The following is a 20,877-nucleotide window of genomic DNA, read 5'->3' on the forward strand; positions in this document are numbered from 1 at the left end:
AGTAATATGTCATTGTGTAAATGAACCATATTTTCTTTATCAATTCTTTATTGAGGGGCATTGAGGTTGTTTCCAGTTTCTGGCTATTATGAATAAATCCAGAGTCGTTTTGATGTGCATTTCCATGATGGCTAAGGATGTTAAGCATCTCTTTAAGTATAGCTTATCTGGTGTTTTCATGAATTTCTCTAATAGGTTTATTCATTTCCTTTTGAAGAATATCTATCATCTTCATAAAGTTTGTTTTAAGGAAGTTTTCTTGTGCTTCAACTGTGTTGGAATATTCAGCGGTGGCTGCTGCTGATTGTGTTCTTACACAGGTATCTCTGCACCTAAGTTTGGAATGAATACAGGTCTAGGTTGCTGATTTCTGGTTTTTTTTTTTTTTGTATAGGTATTTTGATCCTTGGTTTGTGTTTCTCCTCTGGGATTCTGGTCTTTGTAGTGTGTATTTCTGGAAGCCAGTGTGACCTCTATTCCAGCAGACAGTCTCTGTTGTTCGTCTTGGAGTGGCCTGCACCTGTTCTTCTAACTGGCTCAGCCTGGAACTGAGCAGAAGATATCTGCCTATGTTGGGGCCTGGCATGGTAGCAAGCGGGTGGTGGTGGTGATGGGTGGAGGGTGGAAAGGCGTGTCAGTGGCTTGGGTCTTTTGGATTTGAAAGGAGGGTGTGGTAGTGTTCCAGGGAAGATGGCTCTCCTTGAAGACTGCCTTTTAATAGTGTCTCTTTTTCTAGGAACTAACCACCTAAAGGAAGAACAAGAATTTCATACATGCTTTCATCAAAATACTTTAGTATTTTTTTAAAAAAAAGAACAAAATGACTTTCACTGACTAAAGAGCAGGCTTGCTTGATAGTTAAGGAATTCTCTTCATGCATAAAAATAAATATCATACTTCTTCACTCCTTATACTTTAATTCCACAACGATTATTGTCATACCAAGGAACGGCAGACACACTGGAACTTATTTACTGGTGGCTGAGGGAAAAGAGTTGGTGACCGCTGCTCCTTGGTATGCTATCTCTGTCGAATGTACCTATTCCTTCTGTGACAGAGTGAGCTCATGTTCCTAATCCTCTAATACTTCTCTTTGTTAGATGGGAAGAGAATAGTATCCAAATTTATGTTAATTATTCTCAGGGCCCGGGGTTCGCCACCACTAATCATATTCTTCCCCAGGCAATGATGATCACATGACAATTTAAGTATTGACATTCAGGCCTTGCTTGGTGAAACATAAACTATTCAGTGTTCAAAGTTAAATGAATTAACCTCTCCCTCACTGTGAAAAACCTAGCAACCTAGTCTTCTAAAATACAGTCCATAGGAATATCTGCAGGAATTTTGTTAATTTGGGTATATTGGGAAGCATTATAGCCCACTGACTGATTTGCTACTCCAGGTCTGCTTTGAAAGATGATGTGTACCATCTGAAATTAAGCAATAAAAGAGCGAGAGCTGCAAGGAATTGTGGAGTTGGCCTGGTCCAGCCACCGTCAGAAGCAGGCACTGTGGGCATTTCAAGTAGGAGCCCTTGGCTCCAATGGTACTGGGTGCCTTTCAGTTCCCAAGAAGCTGAGGCACTCACTCAGGCAATGAAGCATTCCAGCTTCCTGTGCTTCGCTGAGTTCCCTAGATGTCAGCAAAGCATATAGAAGTTTGGCTTGGCAGTTGGTCTTAGACATTATTCTGGTGTACCCTGTACAGCTTGCAAGCACCATTGTATCCTATTAACTACAACTGTATTGATCCTGGCAACCAACATTGTATTCTGTTTCTGATAAGGATATAAAAGTCTGTTTGCTTGCGTTATACTTGTCTCAGACTCAGTCTTACTGAGACCCCTCCAACCCTGCCAAACATGTTAGGAGACCCTGGTTTGGTAAGTAAGTGTTGGCGCTTTTGAGCAGCATTTTTGCAACATAAATAAAGGTCACAGTAAGACAAATGTTGTGGTGGTAGAACAAATTAAATGCTATTCTCTCTATATAGACTTGACAGAATCACCAAAACATGTTCCTTCAACAATCATTTATTATTATTAGAGTGTGAAATGCTTATAGACTATGGGATGATTTTGTGATGATTGCTTTTCCATCTCATGATCATGGTTTCTGATTGCTTATTTGATACCATCAAGATGCTTGTATTTAATGAGAGATGAGGAGTTTAGGGTGAGCAATATCTCCCATAAAAGAGAATGCTATTGGTTTTGTTGTGCCTAATGAAGAAAAGGAATGGATGATCGACATTGAACTCGATGGAAGGTGTCTTAATTCGAAGATCGACCTCACTTCCAGTGCCAGCTGCGGCCTCTGTGCCTTCTTCATTTATTTCCAAAAAAGTCTTGTGGAAAACATTGGACAAAAATAGATTTCTGTCTGAAGACATGTTTGAGAAATCAGCTTTGCTCTGGCTGAAAGCATCAGTCATCCCCATACTGCTTAGGACTGACTTCAGATCATAACTCTCTTCCAGCTTGAACTTGGGGAGGTACAGCTGCACTTCAAAGGTGTCCAACATGTCTGCACTGGTCCACTCCTGCAGTTTCTCATAAGTTATAGCTCTTTCTAGCTGCAGGATTGGAATCCAAGAAGAGTGAGTAAATCAGAGAGAGAAAGACATAGAGGAGAATACTATCACTCCCTCTACATGGGGCAGCAAAAGACACATTTGGAACTCCACCAGTTAATGATGAGAACTTTCTGCCACTGACCTACAGAGTCTTCATTTTATAGATAGTAGTTCTCAGAAAATAAAAGAATTAAGTGGATGGTGGTGTCACATGCCTTTAATTCCAGCACTCAGGGAGGCAGAGGCAGGCAGATTTCTGTGAGTTTGAGGCCAGCCTGGTCTACAGAGTGAGTTCCAGAACAGCCAGAGATATACTTTGAAAAAAAAAAGAAAGAAACGAAAAGAAAATAGAAGAATTAGACTTGATTTTGAAAGGGAAATTCTTCTAACACAGTATATAAGTTATCAATTATATTAAAATATCCTAATATAACCAAGCATTTGGCGGTTTCATACATAAAACATCTACTGTTGTGTACATTGTTAGAACATAAATGAGTCCTTACTGTCAACTTGATTAGATAATTAGCCACTAACAGATTGGTTAAACATGCCTCTGAATGTATCAGTAGAGCATTTAGGAGAGAATTAGATTATGAGAAGTCTCACATAATAAACATGTTAACCCAAACTCTAACTAGTCTATGAAGAGGTAAGTGCACTGGGGAAGGTGGTGCCTGGCTGGACAAAGAACGTGTGTCCTGGATGGCTCTCTCTTGCTCTGGCCTCTTCTGTTCACTTCTGCCTGCCACAACCTCTTTGTCAGGATGGGATGAAATCAAGAATGAAATCAATCTTTACTCCCATAAGATGTTTCTTTTAGATGTAAATCACAAGCAACAATAAACTGACTAACACAGGGCACAAACTGTTCCTTTTCTTAACAGGGAAAAGAGTTCACTGAAAACAAAATCTCAGATAAAAGAAAATGCCTATGCTTTATAGTCACAGTATTATAAGCTATGTCAATAAAGAATAAAAAAGGGAGAAACCCTCCAGCTCTTCTGAGTACACTTTTATAGTGAGCATATTATTCTTTACTTCTCTTTATAATTTAAAATTTCTAAGAATAATGTATGAATGTGTGTATATATCTAACTGTATCAGCAAATAGATTTTACTTTTTATTGATAAGTTTGTTTCAAAGCATAAACTTTTGCTCATTTTGGAGCTTCATAGACCCAAGTATTGGGTGTCAGTAACATGTCTGTGAAGGGTACAAATTAATGATGTGACAATGTCTTCATCTCAGAAGACTGGTTTCCTGAGAAGCAGCCCATCTACACAGGTCTCATTGCTACCGTTTTCCACAGTTTCATACAGATTCAAAAGCAATATAGAAATATTTTTTCATACTAGCAGAATCAAGGAAAGCTACCAACACTAAGAAATAAATGGAAAAACTAGACTCTAGGCAAAGAAATTCAGGATATGTGTTTCAGAAGAGGCTAATGTTCCATTTCAGCATGCATTTGCTTAGACACAGGGTGTGGTCAGGCTTAAAAGGGTGAACAGCTTAAAAATGTTTATTTGATAAAAAATAAGTTTAAAAATGTGACACTCACTATACATATAAATATACATACTCATATATAAATATAAGTGATTAAAAGATTGATTTTGGGGCTAGAGATGCCGCAATACATAAGAGTACTAGCTGCTCTTCCAGAGGACTCAAATTCTTAGCTCAGCACCTCCATGGTGGCATATATATATATATATATATATATATATATATATATATGTATATATCTATCTCCAGCTCCAAGACATCCAATATTCTCTTCTGGTCACCACAAACACTGCACTCACAGAGTACATAGGCATACAAGTAAGCAAACACACCCCCCACACAAAATAATAATATAAAAACTTTTAAAAAGATTTATTTGAGGCTGAGATGCAATTCTATCCTAGAAAGTCTGATTAGCACACAAGCGGCCCTGGGTTTGATCAGAGGCATCACAAAAGAAGGCAATCCTTGCCAAGAGTTTCTTTTTACATCAATTTGAAGTGGGTCTGCAGATGACTTCTGTGCTTAGATTTAGTTCTGACCTCTGGCTAACAAGGGTTATTAAACATGAAAGTTTTTTATGCAGGTAGTATGGCTCCCAGGTCCCACAAGCCATTTCCTCTATGGGTAAACTCGTGGTTTCCACAAGCAGAGGCCATCCAGGTATTATTTCTATTTCTACTATGCTGCTGCCACCTAGAGTCCCTCAGCTACAGACCAGGTACTGCTTAGCAATGAAATATTGGGGTTCCAAAAGTCAGATCAAGCTGTAAGCACTCTAGCCTACAAACTTTCATCTGCTGAAATGCCAAATGAGAGTATGAGACAACTTTCACCTAGAAGTTATTCTTGAATTAGGTAGATTCTACTAGACTGAGAAAGTCCAAGGCAACTCACTGTAATCCCAATTGTGATAAGAACCACTATATCTGTGTATATGAGGCTATGTGTATGCCCATCTTGCACTAGAGCTGTCTGTGACTGTATTGCTAAAATATAGTAATATTAGCTTTTAGAATTTTCTAAAGTATGAACAATATTTGAAGACAAAGTAGTCAGGACTCAAAATATATTAGTTGATTGCCTTCCTATGCAGAAACTTAAAAGCAGGGAGGTGAAGTCCTCATGTTTTTCTCATGAAAGCGTAGGGAAAATCACAGATTCCATTTTGTCAGAGAGACTGATGTATCTACCTGTTCCAGGCCATTTACTTCTTCTGGCAGCAGAAGAAACAAGCTAAGGTCACGGTTCTGATAATGAAGTTGAAGACCTATGGTTTGCAGCTCCTCAATGTGAAAGACCTGAAGATCCTTTTTCATTGACATCATTTGCACTGGTTTGGTGATGGTCTGTAAAAATGGACAACAGAGTCACAGGGGAACTCCATATTCTTACCCTATCACCATCAGTTTCCCTTTGTCTTAGACAATAGTAAAGCTGTGACCTTACAGGAGACACAGAAGTTTTCCTGATATAGCTTCTGGAAAATTCTGCTAACAATACCAGTGATAGCAAACAAGGGAGCTCCTGTATCCATCATCTACTGGGCATTCTGTTTATGCCACAATAGGTAGATTCTACCAAACACTAAAAAGCAGACATGCAGGAAAACCGTGTAAGTATGTAAATGCAAATAACCAAGAAATAAAGGGTCATTTTACATGCAAATATTTGAGAGCCTTAGAATGTATTTTAGTATCAAAAAACACCTGGAATTCATAAATGAAAAACTAGCAATAGATCAGAGGGAAATTCTTGCAAAATATTATCAGGGCTTCTGTTAAAATGTGTTCAAGTACCTTCAGAGATCAGAAGAGGGCATCAGATCCCCAGGAGCTCAAGTTACAGACAGGAGTTTCCCCACATGGTTGCTATGAATCACACCCTGATGCTCTGGAAGAGCAACAAGAGCTCTTAACTGCTGAGCCATGTTTCTAGCTCCACATGATGTAATTTTAAACAAAATTAGCTGTAGATGAAACCACAAGGAACTTTCTGCAATTCAGTGTTACAGACATATTATTTATCCATTGAATGTGGAGGAGAGGTCATTTAGAAGGCCTTCGCCGTAAGCTGTGATATCTTGTAGCCAGGCCATTGCTTGGAATACAGGGATGGTTTCTAGGGTGTGCATATAATGGCACCAACTAGTGTCCTTTTCAGATCTCACTGCTAAAACCAACCACTAAGACAGTCTATGTCAGCTGGCTTTGCAGTGCTACAAGATTCTCCCTCTAGGAATCAGCCTGTTCTCAAAGAGATGTTGTGAGTAGCCATGTTTGACCATTATGGATTAAAAACAGGAAAAACTCTGAATTCATCCAGCAGAAAAAATTACGGTCGAAATTTAGTGGAGAAAAAAGTAAGAAAAATTTTTCCTGACAATATTTTGATTGGGATACATTCTAAACTGCAGAACTTTGGGTCTTAAGTGTGAAAGTCTTGGAAGTCCTTGTTGCCAGCTGGTAATGTTGCAGGGATGGTGTGATCTATAGGAGTTGGTGCTTAGTAAGGAGGTTGGATCACTGGTGTAAACGGAGGTGGGCAGAGTTTTTCTGTCCAGACAGTCTGGTCCCAAATAAACGCACAGACGTTTATATTAATTACAAAATACTCAGCCAACAGCTCAGGCTTATTAGTAACTAGCTCTCAGATTTAAATTAACCCATTTCTATTAATCTACAATAACACACATGGTTAGAGGCTTTACCTGTCTTCCAGCACGTCTTTCTGTGGCTGGCTGGTCACAGGACTGCCCCTGACTCTGCCCTCCTTTCTCTCTGTATTTTCAGTTTGGCAGTTCTGCCTAACCTTATTCTGCCATGCTATAGGCCAAATCAGCTTTATTATTAACCAATGAGGATACTACACATTCACCACATACAAAAGGATTATCCCTCAGCACCCTGAACTATTGGGACCCTCGTTTCTCTTTCCCTCCTCCCCCTCTCTCCCTTCCTTTTCCTCCCTCAGTCTCTGTCTTCCCCTCCCTTCCATACATTGAGTAACTGCTTCATGGCTGACTTTCTACATTAATGTTCTCTGGGACAGGTGACCACAGACTAGAGCTAGAAAATCATGAGCTTCCATTTTTTCCTTCTTTCAAGTTGCGTTTTATTGTGGTGATAGCAAGCTGATAGCCCTTGGAATCCCTCATATCTATCTTTAACTTTGTTTCATCTCTACCCAGCTTCAGACACACACACACACACACACACACACACACACACACACACACCTACAATGGGCTTAATAGAAACAGCAGAACTTATAGTGGGACAATCTTTGGTTCTGGAAAGTTTAACTCAGACACACCTCTACTTCCATAACTACTTGTATTTCTCAATTGAAAAATAAATATAAACCCCACTCTACCCAGCTCCCATGTGCTCAAAACCATGAAATGATAAATTCTACAAATAGACTGTATTCAGAGAAAAACAATGAAACATAACACTTTAGTAGATGGAACAAAAAACTCCCAGACTAGCTTTTCCTTCCATAATATGAGCCAGGATACAGGAGGATAACATTAGGAAAGAAACCAATTTACTGTAGGATCTAATTTTATAGGGTCATGTGACAATTCTATGTCTTTCAGCTGGCTCTGACCTTGTTTATTCTGAAAGGCCTTTCAGTTGTGTTCTGCACTGAGAACTGATGCTCCCAGGTCCCTTTAAAGTAAAGGGCATTCACCAGCACCATCTTAGTCATGGAGTCCACCGAGTCATCAGGGAGGAGGTTTGGAATTTTACCTATAAGAACAGAAGAGATTTCAAAATGGCTTCTGGGATATGCATATTTTAATTAGATATCCAAATTTCCAATTTTTCTGGAAACATCGAGTTTTCTATTAAAAATATTTTTTAGATATTCCAGAAATAGAACAATTTAAGATTAAGTAGTATACTTTTTCTTAAGAGCAATGAGGAAGGAGAGAAATAGTGGAAAAAAATAATATGTTGACTCCTCCAATAATCATCATTTTACAGCCATAGTAAACAAATACATATGAGTATCCAGTCTTTGAGGACTATTGTCACTTAAAGTTTTCCCCAAAATGCTAATTCATGAATCAATGTAAGAAAATAAAATCCGGCAGAAACAACCTTCCTCAAGATCCAACCATACCACTTTTGGGTATATATCCAAAGGATCCTCAATTGTGCCACAAAGACATGTGCTCAACTATGTTCATAGCAGCATTGTTTCTCATAGCCAGAAACTGGAAACAACCTAAATGCCCTTCGACCTAAGAATGGATAAGGAAAATGTGGTAGATTTACGCAATGGGGTACTATACAACAGAAAAAAATAATGACATCTTCAATTTTTCATGCAAATGAACGGAGATAGAAAACATCATTTTGAGTGAGGTAACCAAGATATAGAAAGACAGTTATCACATGCACTCAATCATAAGTGGTTTTTAAACATAAAGCAAAGAAAACCAGCCTACAGATCATAATCCCAGAGAACCTAGACAACAATGAGGACCCTAAGAGAGACATATATGGATCTAATCTACAAGGGAAGTAGAAAAAGACAACATCTTCTGAGTAAATTGAGAGCATGGGGATCTTGGGAGAGGGTTAAAGGGAACAGAGAAAAATGTAGAGCTCAATAAAAAAATAATAATAAATTAAAAATATATTAAAAAAGAAAATGAAATGTGGTATTAGTTGCATAGAAGGAAGACACAATGTTTTTGTTTGCAGATAATATGGTTAACAGGAACATAAAATAAAAAACAAATGAAAATTTGTTATAAATATTGACTGACACTACTAAACAAGCAATGTATTTTTCTCCTAGCAATAGATACTGGAAAAGACATAGTTGCATGTTGGTACTATATCACATTTATAAAACAGTTGATAATAACTATTGGTTTAGTTAGGTGGTTAGTTTATTTGCCTGTATGTTTGACAAAACATCTTTCTATGTAGTCCAAGGCTAGTGTGGAGAAATCATCAGGTAGCCTGAGCAGGCCCCTAAGGCATAATCTTCCTGACTGGACCTCAGTGGGATAAATTTATAAGCATGTGCCACCAAGGACAGATTACTAAAACAGTATTAAACAACAGAACCAGGCATCTTGCAAAAAACTAAAATATAAAATTAGCTTCTGTGAACTGCTCTTAACAATTTGGATTCAAAACAGTCAACTGTTCCTTCCCCAGACCAGCATCTCAAGCACACTTATCTGTGATTTATTTTTGTAATTCTTTTTATTTTGAATAGTCCACTGTTTTTGGAAAACATTGACCAAATGAACATAGATAGGTGTGGACATGACCCAAGTCATTCTCCCCATTACCTAGGAAATATAATGCTAATGAATTTCCCCCTTAGTTTACATCTAGATATAAAAGCTATTTGGGTAATAAACACAGGGGATTTTTCAGGATGTGAATTTAGAATTTCTTGAAGGATCAATGAAAACTCCCTCCCTATATAATCATGTGAGTTGTGTTTTCATTCCCACACCCCTACTCTTGTATGAGAAATGATTTAGGTCTGGGCTGGTCCTGGATCCCAATACTTAAAAAACCCAGACATTAAACGAGAAACAATGCGAGCACAGAAGAATGCAAAAGAGACACAGGGAAATCTTGTGCCAACGAAGACAAAGACAAGAAGGACACATCCTCTCTCAAGGACTGTTCTGGATGGCCGGCAAACATATCAAGCCCAGGGAGCAATGTAGCAGAATAATTTTTGTACCCCAAACTCTAAGAAATAATTTTAATTTTTAAGATAACTATAATCATGCACCAGTAAAACTTTACTCTATTTTTGTTATTAATAGCCATTTTTCTTTAAAATTACAAGTGCAACAGTCATTCCTAGCTCCCATTTTTCATTTCTTTTATTTTATCCTTTGAAATATGTAAACTATACCTCTTTTTCCTGTCTACTTGGAAAAGTGGAGGTTTGCCTTCTATATTTTAAATAGAATTTCCTGGGGAGGTTACTGATCTAAAACTTACAGATATAAATAGAAATAAAAATTCTGAATACTTAGTATATATCCCACAGTTCCACTAAAGAAATACATAGGCATATATGGCACAATTTCATATGAATATGATGAAGCTTGGTGCAAGCCCTTAGCTATGCCCTGACGACAACTTACCCTCAGTCTGACTTTCCACCCAGGAGTTGATCTCTGTTCTGATCTGGCCAGAAGCTCCAACAAAGTTAACAGACTGTGGTTCTGCACCAAAATATGTTTGCATGTCCTTCAAATATTTCTGAAAGATATAGATAAAATACACTCTGTACAGCTGTCCAAAACTGAGAAATCAAATCTGTGTACATTATTTAAAACAAAAATCAATTGAGGACAACCACTCTCCCTCCACAACTCCATCGCTACTTCATCATTCCCGTCTCTGTCAAAATGTAAATGTAATCCTCCTCACCCCAGCCAGCTACACAGAACTCCAGGTAGAGAAGGAAAATCTGCCAGCCTGCGGGTCTGAGCTTGGCAACCCCTTCTTGACTATTTTTAGATATTATTTATTTTATTTTTTGATATCATAATTGCATTATTTTCCCACCTTTAATTCTTTCTGTATACCTGCTTTTGATCTCTTTCAAATTCATGGCCTCTGCTTTTCATTAATTGTTGTTACATTCACGTAGGCATATGTATTTACATATATATTTTCCTTAATACATAAACACAACCTGTCTACATAATGCTACTTGCATGTATGTTTTCTTATGTTTTATTCAGACCTGGAAATGAGAATAGAATGAAAACAGAAGACTATATGTCAAGTTATCTTGTGGTCAAATGGTATTTAAAGTTGGACATGGCTTTCTGTGCGAGGAATAGGAACACAGCAAGGCCTGTGAGTCTGTAACGTGGCTGCTTGAGGTCTCCAAATCCTCAGGAACTTGTAGCAACTGAAGATAACTATATTCTGCTTGGCAATGTGACCTGGAAGTGAGGCAAAAGACCTTACTGGTCTCTTTGAGGGAGTGAGAAAGACCTCTGTCTACAGAGTTTTGATGATCCACCCCATTGCACTCAACACAGCTGACTTTAACTGAGCTTGCAGTTGCTATGGGAATATAACTTGTTTTCTTGGGGAGGTACAGTGTTGGTTCCTTTAGTTTGCTTATTTGGAAGTAAATAGTGACAAATTAATCCAGTCCCCAAGAAATGGTTTAAACATTGGGAGATCTGCATTGGGATTTATAATCCAGCAAAAATAAAACACAAATATGAGGCACTACACCCTGTTAATTCACCTGTATAAAGATGTGCAGATGCCTATATCCCTTTTGTTTGGAGTCCAATGCTACTGAGCTCAACTCTGTTGATAATGAGTCAAGTAGAAGTCCAAAAGCCTAACAGTAATAAAGCTGTCTTTAAGGCTCTGCCTAGATATATTGTAGATCCAGGATTAACAAAGCCCAAGGCCCTAAATCCAGAAGAACTCACGGAAGTGGGCACCCATCACATGCTTGAAACCACAGAGTACCTGCTTCTCTTCTGTCCTATCTAACCCCTTGCTTTTTGCCCCTAGATGATTTAGTCTAGACTCTTGTTGATCTCTTTCAAATGGTGTGATGCACAAACTTAAGAGAAAAATGACGTACTCTAGTCTGAGGACCATTTGAGTCTTAACGCAATAAGGTCACCAAGATTTCTGTTGGTGGGATTTTAACCATTAACAAAAGAAGGAACTTGGCATTATTTCATGTTCCATATTGACAATATCTCTAGAATCCTGTTGTGGGAATTTTCTCTACTCTCATCTCAAAGTCCTCTTTGTTTTCCAGGGACAGCTTCTAGCCACAGTCCTGTGAGGGACACCATTCTTGGCTCCTTCAGTTCTACCCTATTATTACATGACTCTATGTTTGCCCATTATATTTTCTTGTGAAACAAATGTTAGCTAAAGAAACCAATGTCTATGTGTCCATGAGTCACTCCTGTCTTAGATTCAACACTGGTTTCCTTCAAAACTTGGTATGCATGATCATGGCAAAATGATTGCTTGCCAGGAGATACTAGCCACATTAAGATTTTTTTCTGGGGCCCCTAGAGAAAATGTGTATTTTATGGCTGGTTTTTGCTTACTCCTTCTATTTTTATTAATGAACAAAAAGACATTTACACTCACATTATGAAATGGATATGTTTTCTCCCCGTATATCCTATTGGCTGTTTTGAGTATGTAGGAATTGCCAGGCTTGAGTATTTCCACAGCAAGGGTCTGGAAATCAGAGTGCATTTCCTCAACCTTGTCTGAGTTCAATTCCTTTATAAGAGAGAGGATTAGGAAAAATGTTGAACAAAAGTCAAATAATATATGACTAATATATAGTTAAATGAAATTATTTGGTGTATTACAAGCATAAAGTAAAAGCAATTTATTTAAAATAGATAAAAGTATTTTCTTCGATATTTCTAGTATAAAATCTTAATGAAGGCACATATCCTTCACTATTAGCTTGCAAAGACAGACAAGAATGACTTCAAAAGTAAAACAAAAACTTGAAAGGGATGAAAAGAACAATAAGACAAGAAGGAAAGAATATTGCTACAAAGCACAGTCACTTCACTCTGGAATCTGAAAGGTATTCTGATATATTTCATCTAAGAAAGGGATTGATTAAACTGACCACAAACACATAAATTAGAAGCAATCCACCCACAACTGTCCACTGGATATTAAATATATATATACCATTTTTCTCTTCTTTTCACAAGCAGGATCAGATTTGAAGAGCCGTCCTTTGTCTAATTGAAGTACCTGTGATTTCAATAAAAAGCAAATCAATACACTTTGCAGATAAGTACCCATAAAAATAATGCAATTGTAAATATGAATCAGCAGTTCTTATGACCACAGAATATATAAATAACTGAACACAGAGCCCCCAAATGAGTTTCAATTGAGTGCCTCAAATTTCTTTAAGTGAAATTTAAAAAAAAAAAAAAAAAAAAAAAAACTCTTAAGTTTCTCATGGCAGGGTGTGCTTGTACACACCTTTAATCCTGGTCAAGAGGATTCTTTAAGCCTGGCCTACAAAGTGAGTTCCAGGACAGCAAGGGCTACACAGAGAAATCACGTCTCAAAAAACAAAATAGAAATCCACAGATTTCCCTGGGAAGGGGAAATAGGTGAAATCTGAGAAAACTGTGGGCAGGGTGGGTAGAAGAGAGGGGACAGAGAATGGGAATATAAGGAATCTGGATGATCAAGTTGGAGTAGGGACAGAGAGGGAGCGATATCTGATAAAGGGGACCATTATGGGGTTGGGGAGAAACCTGGTACCAGAGAACCTCCCAGGAATTCCCAAGGGTGACCACAGCTATTACTCCTAGCAATAGTGGAGAGGGGGCCTAACTGGCCATCTCCTGAAATAAGATTGGTGACTGCCCTAATTGCCATCATAGAACCTTCATCCCATAGTTGATGGGAGTAGAAGCAGAAATCCGCAGCCAAGCCTTGAGCTCTGGGAGTCAATTTGAAAAGAGCAAGGGGGATTATAAGAGCAACAAGGGTCAACACCATGATTGGGAAATTCACAGAGACAGCTGACCCGAGCTCGTGGGAGCTCACACACTGGAGAATGACAGCTAGGGAGCCTGCATATGGGTGACAGTTGCATAGCTTGATCTGTTTGTTGGACCCCAACAGTGGGACCAGGATCTGACCTGGCACATGAGCTGGCTTTTAAGAACCCATTCCCTATGATGGGATGTCTCTCTTAGCTTTGATACAAGGGGAGGAGCTTGGTCCTGCCTCAACTTCTTCAAGTGCTAGTTGACTCACATGGGAGGCCTTATCCTTTCTGAGAAGTGGATGGGGATGGGGAGGGGTGTAGATAGGGGGTGAAATGAGAGGATGGGAGGAGAGGAGGGAGGGGAAACTGGTTGGTATGCAAGATAAAATTTAAAAATTAATAAAAAATATAAATTAACAAAAGTTTGAGTAAACACTTGGCAAGAAAAACAAATAAGTTACTCATGTCTTTATTGTCATACACTTTGGGATATTTGTAACAATGTTGGAAATATTCTGAAGTAAAATTCTCTTGCTTTTCATAAGTTTTCAAAAGAGAGGTAAGTATATACAAGGAAATGTGTTTTAAACAGTGGGTTACCATTTATACATAAAGAAGAAAATCCTGTTTTTTGTGGAAATAAAGATAGAATTAGGATTTCATATATGGACAAACAAAGTTTATTTCATAAAAAAATTAGAAGTGGTATGATATGTGACATATAATTTTTGTCTCTAATTCATATACTTGGATTCCTGGCATCTAATTCCCATAACCTTTATTATTTTCCAGGTAACTAGAATACCATCGGGACAGAATGGAACAATGTTCATGCCTCATTCATCAGCTTTCTCTTGGCCTCTTTTCACCTGCTCTTTTCTGAAGCCCAAACTGCAAATACTAGTTTCTCTTCCTCAAGATCATCATAGAAACTAAAAATATAACCTTCCTCCATCCTTCTGTCTTTAACAATGCCTTTAAGACATCCTCTGACATTTTCTGTTTGGTAGAGGTTCTTAGGAAAATAAAACACAACAAATAAACAAACAAGTAAAAAAGACCACTTGTTCCAAACTTAGAGAAGAAACACTGCATAGGGAACTAAGGAAAACTGGGAGAGCTGGGTCTCCTCAGTGCCAGTCTGTCAGCATCAGAATACACTCTTGCCCAGTTTCTTTGTACGTGACTGTCATTATTCCAAAACATAATCAAGTCTCCCAGGAACCCCAGAAGACAGGGTTCAGAAAGTAGGTGAGCATCTGCAGACCCCCAAAGATTTGTGCCCTGGGAAAGGTCATGGAAACCGTCAGCTTTTGTTCTTCATACATTACCCTTCTCATTTCTTCATCTGCATTCTTTTTAGCATTCTTTAAAATAAGCCAATAAGCAAGCATTTTCCTAAATCCTGTGAGCCACACTAGCAAAGTAACTGAGATTAATGAGGATGTCTTGGGAGCTTTGGTTTTTAGCTGGCTTTTGGATCAGAAGACATATGAGTAAAATAGCCCAGAGCTCTGACTGCATCTGAATTGGAAAGAAATCTTAGGGACCAAATCTTCAGCTGTGGGATATAGTGATATCTGTGGGTACAATATATAAGAATTTGTGACTTTGAGTACAGACTACGGAGAAGACCTCTAGCATTTAGTGTCAGAAGTGGGGTGTGCTATAAAAACTGTTTAGAATAAAGTAGGTTTCAGTTTATTTTGTCTCCATAACCTCAACAGAAACAGGGAAAAAGATGGAAGGAGGATGATCCGTTACCAAAGTACAGTTAGACAGCAGCAATAAGGTTGAGTGTTTTGCCCCACAGGAAGGTGAATAATTCACAATAATCTATTCTATATTGTAAAAAGAATTAGAAGACAGCACTTCAGAGCTCCCTGAAACAGGAATGTAAATATTCGAGGGGAGGAGACTATGATCATTATGCACTGTATACATGTGTCATAATACTGTACGAGTAAATAAATTAAACAGGGAAAATGAAAAGCACAGTGTTCAACTGATACATCATTTAGATACTTTAATCAAAACAGCTATTAAAATTCAGGGCTTTTAGTTCTTTTTCTAGTTGATTGCTTTATTTTTCATTAACACAACTCAATATATACAGACGTAACCTTTACTTTCACCCTAACATTTCTCTTGGAATAGCAGGAAGGATGCTATTCTCCTGTTTTCCCTCAAGTGTGCCACAGTGTACCAGGAGATGATGGATGGGAGTAAGGACCACCTGCCCTAGGATAATGAGGTGCATAGCAAGTACACTAGACTCATTGCAACAAAGTTATTTATAATTTCATCATGGACAAACATTATGGAATATATTCTGGGGAGATGGAGTTCTTCTAAAAACAAATCTGTAGGAAAGCTTATAAACCAGTTAACTATAGTCAGTTGTATTCTCATACCTGATATCACATATACATACATATGATTTTTACCATATATTTTACTATATAATTATAGTATAATTATAATTATATATAATTATTTTTTATTTTACACAATATTAACTTTATATTTAAATACTATCTCTGAGATCTTCACATTTAGACATATTCCTGAGGTTTAAACAAAGATGTGACCAAACAAAGCTTGAAAGCAGAATTCCTTTGTTGTTGTTTCGTTTAAGATAGCCTCTCACTTTGTAGTTCTAAGTTGGCATATAATTCACTATGTTCTGCAGGCTGGGTTAGAACTCACAGCTATCCTTCTGCCTCAGCATCTTAAGTGCTGAGATTACACAGAGCTAGACTTCTCTAATTTTCTCTTTCAGAGGGATGCTAAAAAGTTCTATAATTTAAAATTTGGATATTAGTTTTAAAGACAGGTTTATCATCAAAATAGAACTCTGTTTGGTTCTAAACCAAAATGTATGACCTCATCATTTATCATTTATCTACTTTTCTGACGAATACAAGTTCTTAAAGAATTTTCCAAAGAACAACTTTCTTGTTTTTGAGACACAATGCTAGCATGTAGCTCTGACTAGCCTGGAACTTGCTCTTTAGACCAGGCTTGCTTTGAACTCCAAAGATGTTCCTGCTGGGATTAAAGTCATATGCTAACAAACTTGGCAACAAACAACAAATTCAAATGGATTTCTTTCATTGTAAATCACTTTCGAAGTGTTTTGAGTGGTATTGTAAAATGTGAATCAACTGGCATTTTAAAAACCTTTTCACATTCAGACAGTGAAGTAAGCCACTCACCTGGGACATCTGGGCTGCAGTGGTACCTCTGGTACCAAAATACACCATAGCCAATGAAGTTGAGATGCCCCAAGGAGAAAAGAAGATATTTTTACCCTCAGCAGATTCAGCTAGCTTTTTGCTAAACTCCAAGGCAAACTGGTTGATGGACACTGCTAAAGAAGCCATGGGGTTCCTATAAAAAGCGTAAGACAGAGATCATACAAATGTTAAATCTTTTCCATTTAATTTATTTTTTTAAAGTATCTCTCCAAGTAGGGATAGCTATATACAATTATCTATAAGACTGAGTTGATTTTAACAAACTTCTAACCATATACCGCTTTTGTCTTATATATCCCAACACTTAAAAACACAGAATGTAAGAGGCTTACCTCAAAGTATTGGGCTTATGTGTCCCAGAGAATACCTGTATTATGACCAATTGACAGCTGAGTGCCAAGACAGTTTTTCCATTTCCTTGACATTTATTACCTTTATGCCTCTGTGTAGTCTGCCAAAGCTCCGTGGGGACAATATTTTCTTCTTATATTGCCTTGTATATCCAACAGCATATAGTTGAACACTTTGCCCCAAATAGTCTTTACTGTTTGTCATGCACTAAGAATTACTTCTTTTAACTTGATTTTATGCACAATTAATTTGGACATTCTTAATACAGAAATTGAAAGTAGTTTCCCTTTCTTCTGATTCACTTCTCTTTAACAAAAGAACTCAAAGTTTCATAATGCTTATATTATTGTATTAATTGCATTTCATGGATGACATTCATCTTCTAAGTTCATATTCTACCATATTACATTACATATATAACATTCATCTTCTAAGTGTCACTTCTAATTGCTCTGGCATTTTACATTAAAATGCTATTTAAAACTGAGTCAAATATATATATATACACATGTATATATGTGTGTATATATATATTTGACTTATAGGATAACAGTGGGATAATATATATGTATATTATATATATTATCCTACTGTTTCTCTATAGTCAAATAATTCTCAAATTGACTAAATGACTGATTCCCAAACCCTACGCCTGGGACCTTCCACGGGGACTGTGCTAGGTCTTGCCCCAACAGCACATTTCTGCTGAGAAATCTGCAACACTGGCTTTGGAAAAGTCAGGAGTTCGCTCTCTGAGTTAAAAACAAGAATCAAGGACAAGTTTGTGTAGATTTTGGTTACATCATAACTTTATGTGATTTACTCTACAGCAATTCTTTTGAAATCTCTCCCACGCATAAAGCTACACTTGACTAAACAGATTCTCAGACTCAGGGTCACACCCAAGGTGTGGTTTCTACCCACTATGTAATTTCCAGATGGGCTCAGGGAAAATACTCTTTGAAGAAACAAAACCCCTTCCTGTCTTGTAGTTACTCTACCCTCCAACAAATCTTTGGGAAGTTGCCAGTATTCCTTCCCCCATAAAAATACCATCTTAGAAACAACTGCTTCCTGAAAGATCATGTCCATTCAGGTCATATTTTGGTTAAACAACTTATAGTTTTAAAATTCATGAAATATATTTAGAAGAAAAATGTTTGTTTCTGTTGCAAATCATATTAACCAGAAAGGGAAGAAAGCAAGCAGCATCTCAGTGCCTGGGAATTTTATATCTCAATGTGCAGATCACCTTAATATAGTATTTATTCATGCACATGAACTTCCTGAAAATCGTGCTTTTCTCTAACAAAAGAGATAGCCTGGTGTGAGCAGTTACTATCCACTTAACTTAACTTAAGAGTTAAGAGCTATCTTAACTCTTACCAGTAACCCTTAATGTATTAAGCATAGTCTAAAATAAACAAGTGAGAAAACTCTGATCACTGCTGTCTTTAGAAGCAACCATAAGGAAGCACTACACTGGCCATCTAACCCAAGAAATAATTCCTGAAAGATACCGAATGCCAAGTTGAGATTTTATTGGAAATAATTTAGATATAAGTGTTGAACAATCAGAAACTTTGTCTCTTTCTCTCTGTGTCTTTGTCTGGCTTGCTTGCTTGTCTGTCTCTTCCCCCGTGTGTGTCTGTTGTGTGTGTGTGTGTGTGTGTGTGTGTGTGTGTGTGTGTGTGTGTGTGTGTGTGTATATACACAGACGCACTTGTGGGTACATTTACATGTAGAGTCATAAAAGACATAAGACAATCTTCTGTTGTTTCTCAGGAGATCTTCACCATGTTGTTTTGAGACAAGATAACCACTAGCTTGAGATTTGCCAAGTAAGATAGACTGGCTGAGCAGCCAGCCATAAGCATGCCCCTAGCACTGGGGTTACAAATGGTAATTACCGTGCCTGGCTTTTTACATGAGTTATGGGATCAACCTCAGGTTCTTATGCTTGTGAGGCAAGTAGTGTATTGATTTAACTATCTGCCCATTCCCTAATGTATTATTTACAAAATGAATTGCTCTTTTGAAATTTTCAGAAGTCACAAATTGGTAGAGTGGCTTCACAGTATAAACTTTGATATATGGGACTAATGGTTGGCTCATGCCATCTACCTAAATGATTTCCCCACCTTTCACCATTCCGCATGCCTTTAGCATCTTTCATTGCTGCATTGCTATGATATATATGTATATTTATATACATATAATCACTATACACACTGAAGAGGACATTAAAGAACGATCATAACATCTATCAAAACAACACCATTTTGAACAAACACACTTCTAACACAAGACCTTGGACAGAACCTTAGAACCTCCCTAGTCCAATGCTTCCATTTAATACCTAAGACACTCAGGAGCAGAGAAGTTAGATATATTAACTGATGGTACATAGCTACAGAACAGTGAAAAGTGCAGTCCCATTCTCTTTGCTATAAAGACAGAACTTGTGATCAGTGCAGCTAGTGATCTGCAGACTTTGGATGGTAAAAGCCAGAGGGAGTGATGTAGGACCAACAAGGAGCAAAAGAAGTTTAAAAGAAGTAGAGGAAGTGACAACAGGGATGCGCTTCTTCTTTGTCCCATGAAAGAATACTCAAGATCTCTTGCTTTACTGGTGATAATGCTTTAATCTTTATGAAACTATACATAACAGAAAACAGCATCTTAATTGCCTCCCAGCACCACTTTATTTCACAGAGCCCTTTTCTGGGGCAGTTTTTAAGTTGGAGTGCTTCTGAGGAGTAAGGTGTGCCAGGCACTCAGATGGTCCACAGTAATGAAAGAAGCTAAAGACACGTGGAAAGCTGATAGGTGGGAAAATGGTTCCCATAGATGGCATGAGCCAACCATTAGTTTCATAAACCAAAGTTCATACTGTGAAGACACCCCATCAGAAGGGCTAGAAAGATTGGGATTCAATTATTCTAAGAATGTTCTATTTCCCCTTGTTAAGATGGCAAATGCAACTCAATACATGGAAAGTTCAGACATGACTAGAGGAAAGAAATCCACTCATGTTTCTCACAATTGCAAGTGGAACAGCAGAAGTGTCCTTGAAATTAATTCATCTTCCTCTTAGTCAGTCAGACTTCAAATAGGTTCAAGGTTAAGTAGCTGACTTGTACCGAAAAGCACCGAGGAAAGGGAGCCTCATCTATTATTCTTAGTTTCAAGTAGAGGTCTTGGCAATTTACTAGGCACTACAATAAGGAAAACACAAACATTTTTAAGCAAATAAATATTTACAATACCTTATTTCTCTTTCTGGGAGCAGACTTGGCAAACTGTTCCTTTAGTGAGAGACTGTGGCTGAAGAGTGAGGTAACTTTTAACTGAAGAAATGTAAAAAAATAAAAAAAAAACCCACACAGCCCCTCCTTCTTCTGAGCCCCACCCTTGGTTCCCTTTCACAAGCAGCACACTCTTCCTTTCAGGCTTATCTTGGCCAAAAGTTCAAACAAGTACAAGTGGCAGACAACAGAGTTCTTTCCTGAATAATTAATTAAGTACATTTTCCATATGGGACTGCATGTAGAGACATGAATTCTGACAAACTGTAACTCATACATTCCAAGCTAAATTCCTTCTATGAGTTGTTAACTAACAGCAACAAGCATGGTCTCC

The 20,877-nt window shown here is 37.7% G+C and overlaps 1 protein-coding gene across 1 annotated transcript; it reads right to left on the reverse strand.

Annotated features, from left to right (window-relative positions):
* Positions 1-2,057: 2,057 nt before the first annotated feature.
* Positions 2,058-17,010, reverse strand: Serpinb10 (serpin family B member 10). The gene is made up of 7 exons (XM_041649314.1): positions 16,843-17,010; positions 12,802-12,867; positions 12,235-12,372; positions 10,230-10,347; positions 7,703-7,845; positions 5,284-5,439; positions 2,058-2,577 (listed from the first exon to the last, which is right to left on the reverse strand). Exons 1-7 carry the CDS (start codon positions 17,008-17,010, stop codon positions 2,173-2,175), a joined length of 1,194 nt encoding a protein of 397 aa, XP_041505248.1. The 3' UTR covers positions 2,058-2,172.
* Between the last annotated feature and the right edge of the window lie 3,867 nt (positions 17,011-20,877).

This window comes from Microtus oregoni, unplaced genomic scaffold, assembly GCF_018167655.1.
Source record: "Microtus oregoni isolate MIOR12 unplaced genomic scaffold, Mior012 000003F_ref0000135, whole genome shotgun sequence".
NCBI classification, from domain to species: Eukaryota; Metazoa; Chordata; class Mammalia; order Rodentia; family Cricetidae; genus Microtus; species Microtus oregoni.

What these genes read in the sequence shown, in the direction of transcription:
- Serpinb10 (XM_041649314.1), bottom strand. Translation starts at nt 17,010, where the DNA reads ATGGCTTCTTTAGCAGTGTCCATCAACCAGTTTGCCTTGGAGTTTAGC. An exon ending in GGTGGAAAGTCAGACTGAGG is followed by an intron (nt 7,846 to 10,229) that starts GTAAGTTGTCGT and finishes CTGTTCTTATAG; the next exon opens with GTAAAATTCCAAACCTCCTC. An exon ending in GGCCTTTCAGAATAAACAAG is followed by an intron (nt 5,440 to 7,702) that starts GTCAGAGCCAGC and finishes CCATTTTTACAG; the next exon opens with ACCATCACCAAACCAGTGCA.